The 18289-nt window shown below is 31.7% G+C and overlaps 1 protein-coding gene across 1 annotated transcript; it reads right to left on the bottom strand.

Moving 5' to 3' along the window:
* Positions 1-481: 481 nt before the first annotated feature.
* On the bottom strand, positions 482-18168 carry LOC118185584 (uncharacterized). The gene is made up of 2 exons (XM_085827586.1): positions 17813-18168; positions 482-3363 (listed from the first exon to the last, which is right to left on the bottom strand). Exon 2 carries the CDS (start codon positions 3341-3343, stop codon positions 770-772), a length of 2574 nt encoding a protein of 857 aa, XP_085683712.1. The 5' UTR covers positions 3344-3363; positions 17813-18168; the 3' UTR covers positions 482-769.
* Between the last annotated feature and the right edge of the window lie 121 nt (positions 18169-18289).

Here is an 18289-nt window from a genome sequence, read left to right as displayed (position 1 = left end):
TCAGTTATTCTGTTAAGTTTTGACTAATAAAGTTGTTTGTTTGTCCAAAATGGTGAGATTTCTTTAAAACTTCATTACACAATGTATTACTGATAGATACATGGTACTATTGTATATTTATATATGACTTATATGTCATTATACATGAATTTCAGATAACAGATGAAGCCATGAGAGAAAAAGAAAAAAAAAAAAAAAAAAAAACCTTCTTATCTTTAGAAACTTAATATGCATGAAGCAACCTGAGGTAGGAGATTACAGTAATAACAGCACCCTTAGTAAGTGTAAAGTAACAAATAATTAATTAAAAACTTTTAGGTTGTGAATATTTTACATCTTCATAATGCTTGATTTTGTATTTCAAATAAAAGCGAATTTAATAAGCTTGTTACTAGAAAACAAGTTACAATTTTCTTTCTTCTTTCTGTTTATACATTGCAATTGAAAGCTATTACAATTTAACATATTTATTCTAAATTACTACAGATTTTAATACTTTATTAAAGTATGAAATAAAAATTGTATAAATAAGTACAAGATAATATGTTAACAAAAATCAATGGCAAAAAATAATCAATATTTCTTTATACTCACATACTAAGAAAATCCAAGGTACGTAATTTTTATAATGTTAGGATGAATAGCTTGAAAAATTCATACATACACAATTAATATGAAAAAATGATTCCCAAACTATGTACAAAAAACCACAAATATGAGTAGATAGGTAGAAAACAATAATCCAGTCAAATGTTAATATGTTGATCAATCAATCACTTTCATCTGAATAAATACGATGCTTACGTTTATGAGTGTGTTTTTTCTTTTTCTTTTTTTTCTCTTTCCTTCTCTTGTGTGAAGAACGATGACCAGAACTGTTTCTTTCGTCACTGCGATCAAATGAAAAATGTGCAACTACACTACGCAATTTCAGAGTCTTAACTTTTGGAGTTAACTCTGAAAAATTTTCAAAACCTGAGCAACTTTCAGTTGAACTTCCATCATCATTTGTTGGTGAAGGACTACGTCTTTTACGTCTGGCATGTGGAATCCAAGCAACAGACTTATTTACTACCGACAGTGGTTTAACCACGGCAGAGGCTAAAGTTGGACTTTTTTTCACTTCTGTGAACTGATTTCTTTCAATATTTTTTCCACCTGAAGAGCTTGGCTCAGCATTATTACTTCCGGATACATTAACATCACTTTCTACTTTGTATGTGACATTTTCAATTTTATATGAGTTAGATGTTGAAGGTTCATTCCAAGGAACATAAACACAATCACTTGAAAATGGCTCATCAATATTTTTAGAACTCTGGACTTCTGAGGGAGCTTTTACACAAGAGCCCCTCTCAGTATCAGAACAACTCTCATTACCAGATGATACAACAATAATTTTTGACTCATCATCACTTGACAACAAATCAACAATTTCAGGTGTTCTCTCTTTTGGAGGTTTAAGCACATTTAATATTTGGACATCATCATCATCATCATCATCATCATCATCATTATTATTATTATCATCAGAAGGTTGAACTTCTACCGATGAGGTATCATGCGGCATTCTGAACGAAGATGAATTGAAACCAGATGTGCTAGGTCCAGGATTTGAATATAAAAATGGGACGCTAGACATACTGCTGTAATTATGAAGCAGTGACACTGGTGGTGCAACATGCTCCCAAGAATCATTTTTACTGTTTCTTTTCAGAACCAATTTTTTCAGACGTTTATAAGCTTGTATGTGTTTGTTCCTTTCAGAAGTAGATTCTTCTGCAGTTACAGATGATGCATCTTTTGATCCACTACTACTAGAAAGTGGAATGACATCACTGTCAGATGATGACAGATCATGAGTTACTTTGTTTGTATCTAAAGAATTATAAGATGCATGTCTGTCGTAGCTTTCCATGTCATAAGGTGAAATAGCAAAATTATAAAATTCATGAATGAAATGGCTTGTACGAGAGTTAAAATAGGGTTGAATATGGAGAAAAAATTCTTGACTTGTAATTTCATAACGTGTAATCAAAGCCATGATTAATTCCATGACAAAAGTCACTTGGTTTTCATTATATAACAAAGCAGTTAATTCTCTGTAAAGCCATCGATGCAATCTATGTGTGCAACCTGGATTATTTCTGTAAAATTCTGGAGTTATAAATCTAATTCGAACTCCGGCATATGGTTTTACCCATAAGTTTTCTTCATAAATTTGTCTCCTAAAACTGCATGGCATACGCAATACAGTTTGAGATGCAGAATAAAGTCTAACAGAATGGGGTGCGTATCTCATTCTGTGAGATGCAATTTCATTATTAAGAGTATCTTGTAATGAAATATGATTTCTTTCAACAAATCTTTCAGCAGTCATTGTAGTACGAAACCGAAATCTCCGATCTCCAAAGTAAGTCCACATATTCTCAGACCCTCTAATATAGTACTGATCATAATCTAAATCTGAGCGAACATTATGCACAATACTTTTAAACTTTTGCTTGCATAGAGGGCATTCAGGTTTTACTTTTGACCATTCAACCAAACATGTAAAACAAAACATATGAAAGCAACTATCAGTAAATGACTTATTTTGAAGCTGCTCTAAGCATATAGCACAGCTTGGTTCTGGGGAATTTCGGCCACGGCTAGCAGTCCCACTTGAGGAATTTCGACCACGGCTAGCAGTCTCACTTGGGGAATTTCGACCACGGCTAGCAGTCTCACTTGGGGAATTTTGACTACAGCTAGCAGTCTCACTTGGGGAATTTCGACCACAGCTAGCAGTCTCACTTGGGGAATTTCGACCACAGCTAGCAGTCTCACTTGGGGAATTTCGACCACGGCTAGCAGTCTCACTTGGGAAATTTCGACCACGGCTAGCAGTCTCACTTGGGGAATTTCGACCACGGCTAGCAGTCTCACTTGGGGAATTTCGACCACGGCTAGCAGTCTCACTTGGGGAATTTCGACCACGGCTAGCAGTCTCACTTGGGGAATTTCGACCACGGCTAGCAGTCTCACTTGGGGAATTTCGACCACGGCTAGCAGTCTCACTTGGGGAATTTCGACCACGGCTAGCAGTCTCACTTGGGGAATTTCGACCACGGCTAGCAGTCTCACTTGGGAAATTTCGACCACGGCTAGCAGTCTCACTTTCTGATTTTTCTTCCTCAGTTTTAAAAGAACTACTACTATTTTCCATTTTTGGTTCTACAGGACTTCTATTATTCTCATCACTGGATGAAGCAACTGTGTCTTCACGTGGTTTATTAGGAATAAGTCTTTTCGGTTTCATTTCATCATCTTCAATTTTTAATTTATGCGGTTTTCTTTCCATGTTCAATTAACTTATGAAACCTGAAAAACAAATATGAAACTTTTTTCAATACTTTTTCCCCTCATTAAAGAGAAACGAATAAGTTCACAACTAAAATTTCAATACATTGCTTCATGATTACAATACAAAGTCCGAGATCCAGAATCATCAGTTTTTCAGAGATTTTGGACCATCATTTTAAATCTAGTAAGATAACATGTAGACAATGCCACAGTAAGTATCACTTACTGTTTATGTCAGATAAAAAAATGCTAACATTTCCACAAAACCCAGAGAGAGTAACAACTGGAGCGGGACCTTCATGTGTCAGAACTTTTTCCTTGGGGGGGGGGGAGGGCAAATATTTTAGAATTTAAGACAGGTATTGGGCTGTAGAAGTCAAGGGTGGCAAAATTTTTAGAATTTAGGAATGTACCAAACAGCAGTATTTAGGACCTGTAAAGATGACAATAAGTGGTAAAATGCATATCACTCGCTCTGCTTCTGCCAACCACAAAACTGTGATCCTAGACAACATTAATACAATGTCAAGCCAATGCACTGTTATTGACCACTGTGCGATTCCTTAGCCAGCACGTATTTGAAAGTGACATACAAGAATCTCAGTTAGTCCGGAGAAAAATGACGTTCATGGCACATCTGCTTCTTTAGTTATTATACTATTCCCCATTCCTAGAATTTGTAACGTGGAATTATTTATTTATTTGTTTATTTTTGGCTGATGGTCCAGATATTGGATTATTCTGGACATGGGACATCTGGGTTTTGGACTTTGTATAGTACATACTATCATATACACTTTAATTATAATTTTGAAAATAAATTTCTTCAATATTTATTTCTGCTAACAGAATTATACAGCTTGTAAGCAATCAATATAAGTTAAACATTACTTAACGTGTAAAAACTGATCATTTATAGATAAGAACAAACAAGAATTTTGCCACCATAATCTTGCATGCCTTATCACAATATGGAGATGAAATGGATTTCTTGCCTTTATGAGCAGCATCATTTCTTAATGCAGCTAATTAAAATGCAGCAAAGCATAACTCAAAAGCTTCTGAAAATTATTATTATTGTTGCACAATTTTAAGAAATCAATTTAAAGTCTTACTTCTTTAATATAATAAAAGAAATAAACAAAGGATCAGAAGTGAATGAACAGCAGGAATTTTTATGGAGTAGAAGTTTTGATCCATAATGAATAGGAAATTTGGGACGAAGGCAGATTAAATCTTCATTTTTTATTTCAGCAACATTTTGCGACCACAAACAAACATTAAATGTGCCTATTCTAAAAAGTTTACATTTTACATAAATTTGCAGTAAGATAGAAGAGCAGACAGACTGTAGTCAAGATAGGTCAAAGGGTAGAAAGCAAGTGTGTTATGTTCAAGGTGAAATCTTAATTCAGACTGAGTTAGTTTTGGTTCTCAATGCAGTTTGACTGAATAGTTAATATTGCTGTAAAATTAGTATTGGCCATTTGAGTTTTAGTTTCATTTACATCATAAGAAATACACAATAATATGACACGGATTAATCTCAAAATGATGCAGTACAAATAGAGGTAACTCTTTTTAGAATACAGAAGGGAATTTAAGCTGCTAATTTAATCTTTTACATATTCTTTATTTTTCTTACATATATATGTTACCAGCAAAGTTTGAAATCCGGCATTCTATAGATTACCTAGGCATTGTATATAATGCCAAAAACTAGCTGGCAATGTATGAAATTATTCATACACATTTCCTAAGCAATCTATAGAATGCTATATGATAAACCGGCAAAGTATGAAATACATTTTCAGTTTGGCTCGAAGAACCGAACTACTTACCAGAAGTTAATAAATGATGTAAAAAGGCCAAAATGACTACGAAGAAGGAACCACGTGACTACTGCTGAATCGCTAGGATTAAGTGTTTGTGGGAAAACAAAATTACATTAATTTATCCTGTTAAAGAAAGCAAAAGTACTATGCAGTATTACGTCACGGATGCTGGGTTATTTCTCATACTTCATGAAAACTCGTTTGACATCAAGTACTGCACAAACGACATGATAGAATGTTCAAAAAAAACTTTCAACCAAATAAAAAAAAGTTGCACCTAATGATATTGAACTGTACAACCACTTTTGTGAACCCTGCCAGAAAAAAACAAAAATGTATTAAAAAGGGCATTGTTGTGAAACTTATGATTGTTTCTGAATTTAATTTCCATTGTCAGGTAGAGCTTACTGATTCCCTGTCTCAGCCAGATAGAAAATACAAATTTATTATATTGTATCAAGATCATCTTGCAATACTTTTTTTAATAATAGTTTTTTAATGGCACCATTTCAGTAGTTTTTCAAAATAACATTTGTATTTTTGAAGAAAGAATGTCTTTTAAATAATAGCCTTATTCATAATTTTTTTTTATACTTTGCCTAAAGAGAATTTCCCATTCTACAGAATGCCTAGGTAAAGTATGTAAAAATTCTCATATTTCATACTTTGCTTAATAAAATGGTCCGGCATATATATAATGCCTAGGCATTCATACTTTGCCGATAACATATACATAAGGTCACTCAATTTTTAATTTACTGCTTTCTACTTTTACTATATATATAAATATATATATGGTTCCACATTAAAAAAATTGGGGAAGTTGCAGAATCTCACACTGCTTGGCACGTTTTTAAGAATTGCACATACTCTGTATTCACGTACACATCGAACTATTTTCACTTAAAAAAATCTCAGAATTGCACAAAAATAACATTGCGCACATCGACCTATTTTCACTTAAAAAGTCAAAGAAAATTGACAAAAATTCATCTTACTCTTGTAAATAGTGCCAAACAAATGCAAAACAAATAAGTGGGCGATTCTGCACTTTACCCAAAAAATTTTCAAACAGCAAAAATAGTATTAATTCCACTACCAAAGAACATGAACATTTTAAAAGTCACGATTTTACTCATATTACTATCAAAATTTTAGATATAGTACCTAATCTTAAAACTAGACTTTTTAAGGAATCTCAATATGTTTTGCAGTTACGAACACTTTATCTATATGGATTAAACTCTATATATATCTATATGGATTAAACTCTTCTATTAATAGTAAATCTGCCTTTTACGCTACCGTCTACGAACAATTCAGTCTTTTTTGTAAATAAACGCAAAGAGCTACCAGAGGAAATAGCAAAAAAGTTAAGTCAAAATTTCAAGATTTATTTGAACAGCCAAATTAATAACAACAACAACTTAAATACCTTCATTTTTTACCTCACAAACATCTTATTATCATTCAAAAGTTTGTCAGAGATAAATTCGAAGGTAATAAACTCATTAAAGATTTAGTAGTTGATTTCATAAAATTCAAATTCAACTGTGCTTCTTCTATATATATAAAAAAATTCTGTACCATAAAATTTCTACGTAAAAATTATGATGATCTTCAAATTCATAACATTTTTAAAAAAGCACAACAAAAATTTCCTGCAATAAATTCTAAAATTTAAGTTTCTTTCAAGCACACACACACACACACACACACACACAAACAAACAAAAACAAAACAAAAAAAAAAACACTACGTAGTTTTATTTTTAACCATAATGCACCATGCGCAGCGCGCAATGAATTGGAAGTTGATCTGTCAGCACTATCCTTATCTTCAGGGCAGATGTTTTCATTTTATTTGGCTTATAATTCTTTACTAAATGTAGTATTTCATCTTGATGTATTCCGTCTTTGATATGATTTAAATCAAATTCCTCGTCATTATAATTCACTTCCGATAGTGAAGAAAGTGACACAGAGGTTTTTGAAAACGAAAAAATTTCGACTGACAAATTAGTCGGTATTCTCGACACAGCAATTATAGGACTTGAACAGCGGAACTTTGTAACTAAACAAGAAATTCTGTCTGTTTAATAGAATTAAAGAGAAAGTATTGTCACATGAAACGAAGCAACTTAAACAACTTACATTGAAAGAAATGTTTAATAAAGTAAACAAATAAATATTAAGCTTTTTTTTTTTGTAAATTTTGATATATTTTGATAGATCATAATTGTTCTTTATTTCATAAATTACGGTTTCATATTTTTAATTTTATAATTTCTGCATGCCATCTTACCAGATTTAAACTGATGATCTATAATCCGGAAAAATCGATAATCCGGAAAGTCCCGACGAGTCCGGATTAAGGACTTTTGACTGTATAATGACGAGGAATTTGATTTAAATCGTATCAAAGACAGAGTACATCGAGATGAAATACTACATTTAGTAAGGAATTATAAGACAAATAAAATAAAAACAACTGCCCTGAAGATAAGGATAGTGCTGACAGATCAACTTCCAATTCATTCCGCGCCGCGGCGTTCCGGATTATGGGTGTCCGAATTAACGACTTTTGACTGTATATTTTTTAACAAGCTGACAAGAACTTCTGCTGGATTATCTACAACTTGAAAATCATAGATGTTAGAAATCTTAAAATTTACAATATTAACTCCTATGACTTTGAAAACCTCTACACATCTCTACCACTCAAAGAAATCTACGAAAGTCTTTTAGAAGCGACAAAATGTTTTCCTGAAATACTTAATATTCTGGATTTACAAAAATAGAAAGAATTTCTACATTTTTGCTATACAATAACTATATTAAACATTCAAAATGCCTTTACTTGCGAACACAAGGAATTCCAATAGAAAGTTCATATTCAGCTCAACTTTGTAACTTATTTCTATTTTCTAAAGAAATCAAGTTCCTAGAGAGGTTTTCTGATAACAATTTCAGTAAATTTGAACACACTTATAGATAGATATATTGATGACATTATTACTTTCAACAATTATAATCTTATCAAAAATAGCAACATCGACCCAAACCGTCTAAAACTTAATAATAAGACCAATAGAAAACAAACAGAAATAGTTTTTTTTTTTTTTTTTTTTTTTTAATCTAAGTAAATTTTGAAAGAAAATGAAATTCCTATAAAATTCATTAATAGTCTTTAAAAAAAATCTGGAGTAGTCTACACCCTATAATACTTTTTAAAATCATGAATTTTTTATCGGAAAGCTCCATAAGAGAAGAATAAAGAAGGATGTTTTAGGGGGGTTTATAGGTTTTTATTTGTTTTTTCCTCTTAATTTCTATTTTATAATTAAAACAAGGGCCTCCAATATTCAAAGTCATCATGATAAGCCAAGACTTTTTACTTTTCTAACAGTAGTAACTTTACTTCTTTTTCAAGCTTTCTTTTACTTTTTTCTGCAATTTTAAATAAAAAAATCTAAAATTCAACTTTATGCATTTTTCTACTCATTTCTACAAAACTATTATTAAAAACTTTTTGAGTATACTAATTTTAAAGAATAACTGATTCTAAAATTTTACACTGAATGATATTCTTTATTCCCTTTTTGCCATAAAGGAGGGGGGGGGTTAGAATTAACTTACATTTCATTTTAATTAGTAATATTTTTCTTTTTCAAAATTAAAATTTTAATAGAAGTATTAGAGTTTTTCTTTTGGTTTCAGAATTCTACTTTTTGTTCCAATTTTTAGCCTTTTGAGAGATTACTTTTTTGCCACAGTATTTTTGTTTCACCAACGAAGCCAAAATGGCAAACCTAAACGTCACTACTGTAACGATCTTACTCATAGTTTCGATTGTGTTTTAAATGAAAGTGCTCGAAGTTCTTAAGTTACTTCTTTTAAGTCTTTTCACTAAGGTTTTATAATTTCACTTATGTTTTAAATTCTTTGGATTGTGTGCTCTTAGTTTAAAGGTAAAACTTTGATTTGAATTTTTCACTAAAGGACTTTATTATTTCATTTATGTTTTCAATTCTTTAAATAAAATTCTCTTTGTTCAAGATTTTAATTTGAATTTACTTTGTTTATCCCTTGCTTTGGGGAGGAGCCAGAATTTTCAGATAAACTATTATAATTAAAATACACTGAAATGGTTCATTGGCTAATTCTGGATACAGAAAAGCAAGGATTTTTTTGGAAAAGGGGATTTCAATGTTTCTCCTCCTGAAAATGTGGCATTGAGAGATTGATTGAATTCCTCTTCTACTATGTTCTTTTTTCTTTAAAATTCATTCATTTTTTGAATTGGGGAATTGCTTGTTTGAAAAGTTTTGAATATAATTAATTTTTTTAAGCTTAATTTCTGAAAATTTTAGACATGATTATATATATTTTTTCAAAACTGTTTTGTAATTATATATATATATATATATATATATATATGTGTGTGTGATTAAAACAACTCAGACGTAATGACCAGCAGGAATTTTGACGGCGTAGATGGCTTGAAGGTAGGGTGGGCTGAGTGGAAAAGCATTTATGATGACTCATTTAGCATAACTGAATTTGAAGAATCACAATCTTTATTTTTTACATATATCCAATCATCCTTTTAGAATATTTTGTTATATCTTACATATATATCATATATATGTAATAAAAATGACTTAACGTAAACTGCAATGGACTGACAATAGTTCACTGCATTATAGCTTGGAGAAACTTTACTGCATAGTTAGAAAGATGACACTCAATTTGTACACAGACGTGGCATAATGAACGTAATTTTTACTGCTGGACACGAAGTAATTATCAAAAATATATTTTTTGTTACACATGATAATGGGCACAATATGCACTCCACAATTTTATACGAAGTATCATATTTTAGATAATGGTATAGTTAGCAGCATGCCAAAGCAAAAAGAACAAAATAGCGTCTTGACCGCAAGAGAGCTGAAGCGAAATTGAGCAATTATCAATATGGAACCTAACCAAGAGAAGGTTTTGGCTTAGATTGGAAAGGTTTCAGTTCTCGAAAATATGAATAGTTCCGAATTAGTTACATCATCAGTGTAATGTAAGCCATGCAAGATAGTTTAATCTGAAAATGACACAGTCCAGAAAAGTTATGATTTTTTGCTCTTTAGAATAGTGAGGGGAATTAAGGACTACTGCTAATTTAACTTATAATTTTGATTTGCAGAGGTAAAGACCTGGCGAGAAAAAAAACCTTTTAAGAAGATAGCATTAACAAAACAGAGAAATGGAACTGGGAGGGGGATCATAAAACTGATCTAAATAATTTTTTAAAATAATCTTATAGATATCATTTTTAACAGCTGTCTTCACCATTATAGCCCAAAGGCTGTGTTTCTGTTTGTTTCAGCATGCTTGTCGTAGTTTTTTGACAAATGTAAATGTGTTTTTGGAGCTGTCCTGAGTAATACTAGCTAATAAATTGTATTTTCATTCTTCATCAAGAGTTGTCATTAATCACATCTAATCCAAAAACCCGTACAGAAAAGCAACACTATTTATTTCATTTACAACAATAATCATAATTATAATTTAACTTTAATTTAGGAGTTTATTCATTGTATATGTATTAATGACCTCAGCTAGCCCTAGTAATATAAATTACGGTACTATTCGGTTTCGAGGGCTGTAAAAAATCGCAAACTATTGTTGATGCCAATGCTGCCAAAAGTAATTGTGGCAACCCTAAGGCAAGAAAGGAAGTATAATTAAATAACTAGATTTAATCCTAGTATCCGGTGCATACAGGATTTGGCTACTTTTGGTGACTTTATGATAGGCAGCAAAAACGGAACATATACGATGAGTAGTAAACGGGTCATTCAAAGAATATACAGTCAAAAGTCGTTAATTCGGACACCCATCATCTATAATCCGGACCTCAAAGCAATCTTTCTGCTCATGCGCCGTGTTGACGCATGCGCATAGGCGTTTTACGCGTGCGTGCAAGACATTTAAGACTGCGCATATGCGTTTGCGCAAGCGCAGAATACGTTTTCGTGTGCACGTTTAATGTATAACGGACAGTATAAGCTCTAATTATCTATTTCAGTGAATGTTGATGATTGCGTTGTTCCTTGATCTTCGAATTGGATCCGGCTTATTATTTTTTGCAGACTGTAAGAGCAATTTTATAAAAGTAAGCTTGAACTTTCGATTATGTCAAATAGAATTTCTGATGCTGGAGCTCCTAAAGGATCTACAAAACGAAAGTATGTTTTGATGTCCATCAAACAAAAAACGAATTGCTACAAAAAATGGATAAAGCCATATCCTTTGTTTATCTAACCGTTCCGAAATCTGTTTATCAATTTCACGCTGCTCTGCGCGGGGGAGGGGGGGAGACGTCGCAGCGCGCAATGAATTGGAAGTTGATCTGTCAGTACTATCGATATCTTCAGGGCAGATGTTTTTATTTTATTCGGCTTATAATTCCTTACTAAATGTAGTATTTAATCTCGATGTACTCTGTCTTTGATATGATTTAAATCAAATTCCTTGTCATTATAAATATCACGAATACAAATCAAATAGTTTTCTGGTTGCAATTTTCTAATTTCGGCTATGCTAAGGTATGCTTTACGCATGCGCGCGTTGAAAGAAATGTTTAATAAAGTAAACAAATAAATATTAAGCTTCTCTTTTTGTAAATTTTGATACCCTTTAGATCATAATTGCTCATTATTTTATAAATTACGGTTTCATATTTTTAATTTTATAATTTCTGCATGCCATCTTACCAGATTTAAACTGATGATCTATAATCCGGAATCGCCGAAGTCCCGACGAGTCCAGATTAAAGACTTTTGACTGTATATAGTTATACATAGTATATACTATGTATATACACACATAGTATATAGTATATTGGTGTTCTTTGGATAATTTTTGGTGTTGGCGATAATTTTCAAAATCGAGCCAAGGCTGCACCGTATACTAGGATTTTACCAATAACTATCTAATATTGATGTTTTAATTTAGATGAAAGGTTAATTTCATATAATATTTTGCTACCGAGTTATCACTAAAGCATAATGTCATCTCGTTGGTTGTTCAAACATAATTTTCTACAATGAATGATGCCTTTTCTTTGAAAACATTCTCGCTAAAGTGCAAAATTGCCCACTTATTTGTTTGCCGCTTTTTACAAGGGTAAAAAAAATTGGATTTTTGTCAATTTTCTTTTACTTTTTAAGTGACAATAGGTCGATGTGTACATAGATAAAGTCAAGGGCGTGTGCAGTGCCATTTTTGTGCAATTCTGGGATTGGTTAATCTTTGGATTATGGTAACTTGGCGATTTTTTGGCGAAAATTCGGCAACCAACCCTGCTACAGCAACCTGTTAGTTTTTGTTTGGATGCCATTTTGTTTTCATAAAGTAAAGGCTTTTTTTTTTTTTTTTTACTCAACATTTTTTTCCAACAATCTGTTAGCCGAATTATGCTTATGCTAGAACTTTTATGGAACAAAAGTGCTTAATCATGACGAAAATTAGGTGCGAAATTGGGAGAAAGTGCAGAATCGCCCACAGCTTGCCACGTTTTTAAGAATTGCACATACACGGTATCATCCATGTACACGTCGACCTATTTTCACTTAAAAAAACATCCCAGAATTGCACAAAAATGGCATTCCACACACTCTTGACTTTATTCACGTACACTGCTAAAGTCCTAGTTTGTAACCTTTATCGCCTTACCAAAATGTCGCCAAACTACCTGTTACCATATTCCAAAGATTAGCCCTGGGATTTTTTTAAAAGTGAAAATTAAGTCGATGTGTACATGGATACCGAGTATGTGCAATTCTTAAAAACGCGTCAAGCAGTGGGTGATTCTGCACTTTACCCAAAATTCTAGCGCATACTTTTCATCATGGGCAATTCCCAAATTGTTAAATCCATAGGATATCAAAAAAGGAATTAAAAATTAAACTAGTATTTCAATGGCATAGTAAGAAATATAGAACTATATAAACTTATGCAATCTGAAATCAGCGCGTACGCTAGATTTGGCACGCTGTTAAATTGCTAGATTTGGCGCTTTCTCGCATACATTTTCGCTGCAATTTTTTTACAGCCCTCAAAACGGAATAGTACCTAAATTACTTATCAACTCCTGCAACACCAGGCATAAACTAAACAAAGCAGTCCTAAAAGAAATTTTTGACAACTACGAATTAGGCTTCATTAACTGAATAAGGTCAATTAGAGCAAACTCAACAGCTTCAAAGAGATACTCAACAAAAGCTTATTGACTTATTGTTAAAACAGATTGAATCCCAACAACAGGACTTTAACCAGCTACTTCAACAAATATACAAGCTTCTACCATTTCTTCAATAGAAATACCTACTGAACCTGAAAAACCCTCATTTTTGCTGGTACAATAAAAAAAAAGGAGACACCTTCTAAGAAAGCCATCAGAACATATTCTGATCATTTCCTCTAGACTCCAATAGCTAACCAAAACAGATACAGAGAACATCTAGCAGAACAGCTCAAGCCAATCAAAATAGGAGTTCAAATTCAGCAAATCAAACCAATTCACAACTAAGAATTATTAATTCGTTGAAACTCCAAAGAATGCATCATTATGCTCTGTTTCTGAGTCTAGATCCCCAATGTACCAGTTATTACATAACAAACCAAAAATCAGAAAATTCTCTTGACAGCAAACACACAGGATTTTTTAACCTACATCCTACATACAAGATGGAACTTTAAAGGCTTCAGAGAAATCAAATCTAGACTCATGTTCTTCTTTCCTTATATTCAATAATCTTTCATTCATTCAATGTAATTTGCAAAATTCATCCACCACAACGAGTTATATACTACACTGAAAACTGGAAATAAGAACAGTTCCAGTTATTATTCGTCAAATTCCAGTCAGGATCATTTCAAGAACCCTATATTAACTATAAGAATGCATTATCCAATTCTTCATCATTTAAAAATATATATTATTCTTACTATGTCTAATTTCTAAATTATGTGCAAATTAATCAGTGATATAACTTGTACAAAACACCAGAAATTATACAAAATATGATTTTTGAGAAAACTAAGCAAATATATCAATATTCACAGATAATGATCAAATAAAGTTTTCAATGAAAATTATTAAATGCTGCAATATTTTTGGCTTTACTACTAAACAATATTACTATAATTTTTACTAACCTAGATGATACGAATGCATTTTATTTTAAAAATAATAACTACAGCTAAGAACTTATCCAAGATTGAAGTAACACAGAATGCAAATACAGGTGAAATTTTTTTTTAAATTAGATTATTTTCAATTAAATGTAATGCCCATTAGAAAGAAAAGTGCAGAATCGTGCACTATTTGGCACATTTTTAAGAATTGCACATACTCGGTACCCATGTACACATCGACCTATTTTCACTTAAAAAGTCAAAGAAAATTGACAAAAATCCAATTCTTCTTACTCTTGTAAAAAGTGCCAAACAGACAAGTGGACAATTCTGCACTTTACCATAAAAATCCAATACATAAAAGTACTTAAGACAGAATGGTTATCTGTGTATAATCTTGTACAGTGGAGGCTTTTCAAGCACTTGTGAAGACAAGAGTTCATTTTGGAGCAGGGCACTTGAAAAATGAACAATGCACTTGCCAAAATTCAAAGTCCGAATTCCCTGATGACCAGCGCAGATGTGCCTCCAATTACACTCCAAAAACACATGATAAGAAAGAATAATTCCTCACAAACTATAAAGAGTCCTATTCAAATTTTATTCAAGATAAGACTGCTCCATTTTCTTTTAGAGTATTGGCATTTATTCACACTCTAAAGCTTTTCAACAAAAATATAGATAATAATCTGTGAAGATTTCATTACTTGATTAATTACCTTTGATTATGGATAAGAATAATTAATAAAATCTTAAATTTTGATAATCCTAAAAGGTAAAATAACTTCAACAAACTATTTTCTACAATAAAGACTTAATTTATCAGGGCATTTACATATTAACATAACCACCTTAGTAGGAGAGGCAAAATTATCAAAATATGACCTCAGTCTTGTAGCACTCCCTCAATCAAGCAATGCAGCCATTTTCGTATGCATTCTTTTTTGTTGTATTCTAAGTTCCAATGGTTTTTATAAACAAACCATGATATGTTTTGCCTGAAAATTACTTTTAAGGTATGAGCTTGTGGAATTTGCCATCAATGGTAAAATTTTTGCATGAATACAAAATTTTGCTGAAAATTTTCTAAAGAGAACATTAAGGAAATTCATTTCCTAAATAGCTGCTATTGCCTAGATTTGCATAAAGTCAATTCTTTGCAATTATCTGGCATTTTTTTAAGTGAAAAAAGATTGCAGTGTACTTCGGGAGAAGAATAGCTAAAAAAATTACAGAAAGATTTGAAGACATTAAGAGTTTTTATTTCTTTTAATGTATCATGTAATCCTTATTTGATAATTAAAATTTGTGTTTTAAATTGACAAAGTATGTTTCTTTTTCATGTGTTGATGTTGTTTACCGACTTAAGGTCTGTATTGATAGTTTGGGAACCTTAAAAAAAAGGGGGGCATGAAAACCACCAACTTGTGCCCAATTAAAAACTTCTACCTTTTTATGAGTAAAAAATCGCCAAGGTGGTTGCAGTTGCATTATTGAAACATTAAAAGAACAAATGAGAATATATAGATAAACTGAGTAGTATATTAATATCAAAGATCATCTTGATTTCAAAACGCACTGAATTTTAAAGCTGAACTGATTTTAGAAAAAGTGACAAACACTGAGACACTTATTTTCATGTGGATATTCTCATTCATTCATAAAAAAATTCTATTTATTTACTCACTTTTCCATTTTCTTATAATTTTTATAAAACGAATATTAACACAATAATATCAAAATATCAAGAAATGCCGAAATTATGAGTTTATAGTCAAGATGAAGCTGACTTTAAACGCATTTCCTGAAAACTCTGTTTTTGAAACTGGTGATCATAATTATCATACAAATTAATAAAGATAATGGAATTTAACCCTTTGAGTAACAAAGATTTGTGGATAAGCTCATGACAATAAATCTCATGTATAGATAAAAGTTGGCCTCCCACTCAACAATTCCACTCAAATTTTTATATTAGGTCGAGATATGGGAAAAATCTAATTATAACTTAGCCAATGAAAGTTGGAAAAAACTGGTCATTTTTCAGTCACATTTTAATGTGTTTCAAAAATCACCCCCCTTTTTTATACAACTTCATTTGAAATATTCCAATTTGGAAGGCAGCAACTAGCTTCCTAATAATAAAAATGCTCTGTTTTCCCATTTGAGACTTTTACTTATCCTGTTACCCCAGTCATCTTGTATATATACTGCATCAATCTGAATACTAAGACTAGACGGGTTCGAGTCCCGATAGAATTGTTTATGTACATACACCTCTACAAAATTGTTTCTCTTTTTTGCAATTTATTTTTATGCTCTTTACTGTATTTATGCCAAATAGAACTTGTCTCAAGAAACTATCACAAGGAAAATCTACTTCTTCAAAGTTATATCATAAATATGCCATCGCTTATGCTTTATCCCATGGAATCAGATGGCACCATATGAACATCACTCTAAAGATATGCCATTAGTGAAGATTCTACTCAAGTCAACAGATGGAGTTGTACTTCTTTCTCTTACGAGATCCGAACCCAGTGGTTTAAGACTTTCCGCTTGTTCGGATTTCCCCCCCCCCCCATCTTTATGGCATTAGGAACTTGGGAAATATAGATTGGAAAAGGCCTCAAGCCTTTTACATGAATGATGGTCTGTGAGACTTAAGACTACTAGAATTCTGCTTCTGAAGTATAAATATGCAGGGAAAAGGCAGAGCAGTATAGTTTTTTTTTTTTTAAAGTAAAAAAAAAAAAATTCTATTTTTTGTGACCTTTAGATGAGAACTTGTCTCTGATATATTGATCTTCAATTCATTAATATACTATTCTTAAGTATTAAGCAATGGGAAAAAAAAGTAAGATGCACCTGGTGACAATAAATTTCAGGATGAGATAAAAGTTGGTCTGCCTCTCAGAAGTTAAATATGTCAAAACAAAAATACAGAAAAGAAATATACCACTGCTAAAAATCAAGCGTACCTCTACACTGGTTTTATAGAAAACTACTGATTAAACTGGAAGGAGAGAACTATGGCCCTTTTCTTATAGGTTTAGTGAAGAACTTAATTACCCAATTCTCTTACGATCAATAGTTGTGGATAAAGATATAAATAAAACTCACTAACTTAAGGCTCTTTTTTGTCCATTTTACTGATATATAATACATTTATTTAAATTAAGAAAACGTACCATTACTTAAATATTGTATTCGAATACCATTTTTACATCTGAGAGAAATAAAAAAGTTACTAATTTATAATATAAAAAAATCTGCTCATATATATATATATATAGAATATACATGTACACGCATATATAAAGTTCTAGTGATGTTGCGCAAACTTAGCAGCCGATTAAAAATATTAGTCTTATCTAAATATTTTTGTTTACTATGTGAGTCATTTTTATTTATTTTATAAAGTGTACTTACTTTGCATACTCTGCAAAGATCTTCTTTTTCAATGAATGATAAGCGCAAAAAATGTCAAAATTGAGTCAGTTTGACGTAAAACGCTTTATCGAGTAACACTTACGAGTACTAAGAATTTAAGTGACATATTTGTAGAATCCTAAAACATACAACAGCCATTTCTCGAAATAACAGAATACTGTAAAATCATCCAATAATAACACGTAACGTTCAAACACAACACTTAATACGTTAAGTGCCTCAAAATTTCCTTTAAAAATATGCACTAATTGGTGCCACTTCACAATTTTATTACCATACAGATCAACAGCTTCTTAAGATGCTACATAGGTCTCGCTAGCTTCTTTTCTACTACTTCAGAGAATCTCGGAGAGTTTAGTTGGTCAAAGCATGTATTAACCACCGCGCGAAAAGTGAAAAAAAAATCCTGAAAAGAAATAAATATTTTACAATATTTTGGATTATCTTGATTTTGAA

Source organism: Stegodyphus dumicola, chromosome 12, assembly GCF_044657685.1.
Source record: "Stegodyphus dumicola isolate Sdum_Otavi_A_Nest chromosome 12, ASM4465768v1".
In the NCBI taxonomy this organism is placed as follows: Eukaryota; Metazoa; Arthropoda; class Arachnida; order Araneae; family Eresidae; genus Stegodyphus; species Stegodyphus dumicola.
Note: the sequence above shows the minus strand (reverse complement) of the source record. Positions and strands in the feature narration are given on the sequence as shown.